Consider the following 4070-nt stretch of genomic DNA (forward strand, 5'->3'; position numbering starts at 1 on the left):
TTACTTTTATAAAATATACCAGAAGCGCTAGAATCTCTGCATAACATGTGGACAAAACAATTGTAATAACTAATAGGATGAAAAGTGAAAAGCAGAATATAGAATTATGATGTACAAAGATGCAACAAGAGCTGATATCGGTTAGGACAGTTTGTCAACCCTTAATAAACCCTAGAAACATTAATGACTATTAAATTATTTGATCTGGAAACTATTAAAAATAAATACATTCTAGTTGAAGAAATTAGCTGGTGAGTAATGGATACAAATCGAATATCAAATACGATATTATGTGTTTATGCAGAATGGAAGGGCATGTAGAAAACTGCATTACCTACAGCTAGGCAGCCCTTGAACAATGAAGCAGAGAGATTGAATTGGCTCATTATTCACTCGCCGCCTTGGCCAGTGTGATTTCTTCGTCGCTGTCATTATCACGATGATCTTGTCCTTGTTGATTAGCCTGTATTTTCTCCATCTCAGACCGCAGAGCCTCAAATCGTGGATCTTTGAAGCGGAATTGCTCAATGAGTGGTAGCTGCTTCAGCATCCATTCAAAGAGGCAGAATAAGTTAATATGAATGGGCAAAGTACAGAACTCAAGTACAGTATAAATAATTGGAGTATATTCCCGTAGGGATTATGGAACCAATTAATGTAAAAATTAACCAAGCATCTAAAATTAAATTAATACTAGAAATATAATACAAAAGAAAGCAAAAGTTTTAGCATAAAATAGTACCTCGTCGTTTCCATTTTCCTTGGTCACTTCAAATTTCAGACGGCGGTTGAGATGGATGCCGGTTGCAAGTCCCAGTGTCTTCTCGGCTTCCTCCATCTCCACGGCGGACGCGCCTCGGCAATCGAGGACAACCTTCACATTTTCAAGCGACGGCAGGTTTGCCAGGCTGCTGAGCCAGGAGTCGGCAATCTGTGCAACCCGCACACGGAACTCAACGTGCTCAAGGTTTGGCATCGGAGGTCCACCATGTCCAGTCTCGAACCTCACGGCCGTGTTGGTCGAGAAGAAATTCAATTCATTGAATTCATAATAAGAAGAACCAACAACGGTAGTGATATGGTGTTGTTGTTCGTCGCTTGCAGCAGCCATCAGCACGAGGGAGCGGAGGCTTCTGAAGCTGCCAAGTGTTTCCAGATCCCCATCTTCCAGGACCTCCAGTCCTAGGTGCAAATGGCAGAGAGAGGGAAAAGACGACGGATTGATCCACGACGGCAGCCTAGAGAACAACAGGCCTCCAAGGACCAGCTGGCGAAGATCTGGAGGGGGCACCCAGCGGCTTTCTTCCCACGTGACAGCCCTCGTGGACGGTTTGCAGTAGTATATTATTTCTAGACGCTGGATCTTAGGGAGCTTGCGAAGGGACTCCACCAAAGCTTTCTCCAACTCCACATCCATTTCCTGGAAACCAAGCACGAGCACCCTCAGTCTTTGCATCCTGATCAGCTCTGCCGCTAACTTCAAAGAGTTGCTGCTGACAAGGTGTAACCGCAGATCTTCCAGGGAACTCAGGCTCCCCATCATGCCCTCCGGCACTGTCCTAGTCCGGCGAACACAAAGGCACATCAATTGCTCTAGCCTAGAGATGGTCCCGGGCCATCGCTCAATGTCAGTTTCCCTCAGGTCCAATGTCTGCAGAAATCTCAGCCCTCCTAGTGTTTCTTCTGGGAGCTCCAGCACACCAGCGCCTACTAGCCCTAGGTACCTCAGGTGAACTAACATCCCTATCTGCTTCAGATGATGTTCACTATTCATACCAGGACAATACTCTAGAGCTAGCACGCGTAAGACTTGAAAGCTCGAAAGTTGGGGCATCCCGTCAACAAAACACAGGCTGGCATTGAAAGACCTCACTTTTTGCATGCTGATGTTAGCTTCAGCTGGTACTATGTTGTGCTCCACATTTCTAATACCGTGCATGGCTATTCTACGGGAATTATTGTTGCCTGGTGATGTGTGGAGATCATCCTCCAATACAATGGAGAAGTTTTCTTCGCTTGAAACGGCACGTATTTGACTAAGCAGCACAGGATGAACACGGCAACCGTATACACAACCATTATTAAGACACTCCTCTGCTATTTCTATCGTGCTTCTGTTTACCAGCTCATTAAAGCAAGACTCTCCAATCTCAAATAAGGACCTCCACTCTTGTTTGTTACGGACAAAACCTTCAGCTACCCACTTCCATATCAAGAAATCCTTTTCAATGAAGCAATTTTCTGGAAATATACTAAGATGAAATAAGCATGCCCGTAAATGAGTAGGTAGATCGTAAAAACTAAATGACAACACCTTTCTCATGTTATCTACATATCGGTTACTTTGATGCCTCGATGCTATAGAATTGTACACCTCAGACCACTCCTCCCATGGTTTACTGGCCAATACACTTGCTACTGTAATGATGGCAAGAGGTAGGCCACCGCATTCCTTCAATATTTTGTCAGATACCTCTGCCAATTTAATATCTGGACAATTTCCTTCACCACCAATTATTCTTTTGTAGAAAAGTTTTTCAGAGTTAACATGAGAAAGAGGATTTAGTCTATAAGTAGTGACCCCAGGACGCTTTCCAGCAACATCAGATGTACGAGAAGTAGTGATTATTCGACTCCCATTATTGCCATCAGGTAGAGCACGTGAAATTGCTTCCCAATATTGTACATGCGATATATCGTCAATAACAATCAAGTACCTATCAACATCACAGATAGGGAGGCATGGATCAGAAAATTGTGCAGAGCAGCTACATAAACAAGACGGCATGAACCACAACTTTCTTTCGATAAAAGAAAGATGAAAGCAGAGTATGGCAAACTCTAGAATCGGAAAATGTACTAGCTAGCCACCAGCGATGTGATCAACGTGGGGAGAGCAAGAAACGAGTGAACGACTTGATTATATTATCCTACATGACGCAAATGGTGAGTATAAGCATTGAGCCGGTGATGCGCACGTACCTCTTATTTTGAAGGAATTCTCGGATTTCGCCCATGAAACGCAGAGGCATATCTCGTTTGGCGGTGATGCTCGTATGGCACTTTGTCTCATCAAGCTCAAGGAGGATGTCCATGAAAACTTTCTCCAAATCTGGCTGCCGTGACACTGAAACAAAGGCGCTGCAATGGAACTTCGCTTGAAGCCCGCTGTACACAGCTTTGGCAAGAGTTGTTTTGCCCACTCCTGCTAACCCAACGATAGATACTACCTTGACCTCCCGCTTCTTATCATCCTCCGCATCCCCTTGTGTTAACAATCTAACCAGCTCCTCCCTTGCCTCTTCAATGCCTACGAGCTCTCGCTCGTTTCTGTACAGAGCTGGGAGGCGAGGATCTACAGTAATTGATGTCGATGTGAGTGGCCTGAACACAAAATCCTCAGCTGTGAACCTCGCACGCCGTTCCTTAAGCTCCTGGAGTTGCTTCATTATGTCTTCCCTGGCGGCAGCATTGTCAACGCGAGCCCTTCCCTTGGTGGGTAGATCGCCCATCTTCTTCGTCGCGCGTTTGAGCCACCAGCAGCTAGTCTCCTCGATGGGCTCGCGGCAGGCATCGACGCTCACAAGGAAGGTGTCGATGCGATCCTCTATGTTGTAGGAGGCCTCCCTGAGCTCGCGTGCCCAATTCTTGCCCTGCTCGGTGAGCATATCGTGTGGCACCTCGTCGACATTGCGGAGGCCGCCGTGGATGAACTCCAGCTCCCGTAACAGAGATTTTACTTGATGCATCACGCCCTTCTGCATCTTGTACTCATCATGCTGCTGCAGCTGCGACAGCTTGGAGACGACGTTGCCCAGCGCCCCCGTTGCCACATCCATGCCGGGTAGGAATCGATTAACCTCAGTATGCGGCTCTGGTTGCTGGACTATTGATTATGCTTAGATCGATGGGAGTGCATCGGACGCTCTCTCTCTCTCCCTCTTTTAACGACACAAGGTCATACAACCCCCCCCCCCCCCCCCCCCCCCCCCCCCCCCCCCCCCCCTCCCCCGGTGTATTGTCTCCAGTGCCCAGCCCACCGGCAATGGCACGATCTCCATCCAAAAAGA

The 4070-nt window shown here is 46.9% G+C and overlaps 1 protein-coding gene across 1 annotated transcript; it reads right to left on the reverse strand.

Moving 5' to 3' along the window:
* Positions 1–385: 385 nt before the first annotated feature.
* LOC136489740 (disease resistance protein RGA5-like) lies at positions 386–3839 on the reverse strand. Its single transcript, XM_066486295.1, has 3 exons — positions 2983–3839; positions 743–2717; positions 386–538 (listed from the first exon to the last, which is right to left on the reverse strand). Exons 1-3 carry the CDS (start codon positions 3837–3839, stop codon positions 386–388), a joined length of 2985 nt encoding a protein of 994 aa, XP_066342392.1.
* Between the last annotated feature and the right edge of the window lie 231 nt (positions 3840–4070).

Source organism: Miscanthus floridulus, chromosome 10 (genome assembly GCF_019320115.1).
Source record: "Miscanthus floridulus cultivar M001 chromosome 10, ASM1932011v1, whole genome shotgun sequence".
Taxonomy (NCBI): Eukaryota; Viridiplantae; Streptophyta; class Magnoliopsida; order Poales; family Poaceae; genus Miscanthus; species Miscanthus floridulus.

Excerpts from the sequence above, each read along its gene's own strand:
- LOC136489740 (XM_066486295.1), bottom strand. The coding sequence starts at position 3,839 with ATGGATGTGGCAACGGGGGCGCTGGGCAACGTCGTCTCCAAGCTGTCG. Across the intron at positions 2,718-2,982 it reads GAATTCCTTCAAAATAAGAG|GTACTTGATTGTTATTGACG; the intron begins GTACGTGCGCAT and ends TGATGTTGATAG. Across the intron at positions 539-742 it reads AGGAAAATGGAAACGACGAG|CTACCACTCATTGAGCAATT; the intron begins GTACTATTTTAT and ends ATGCTGAAGCAG.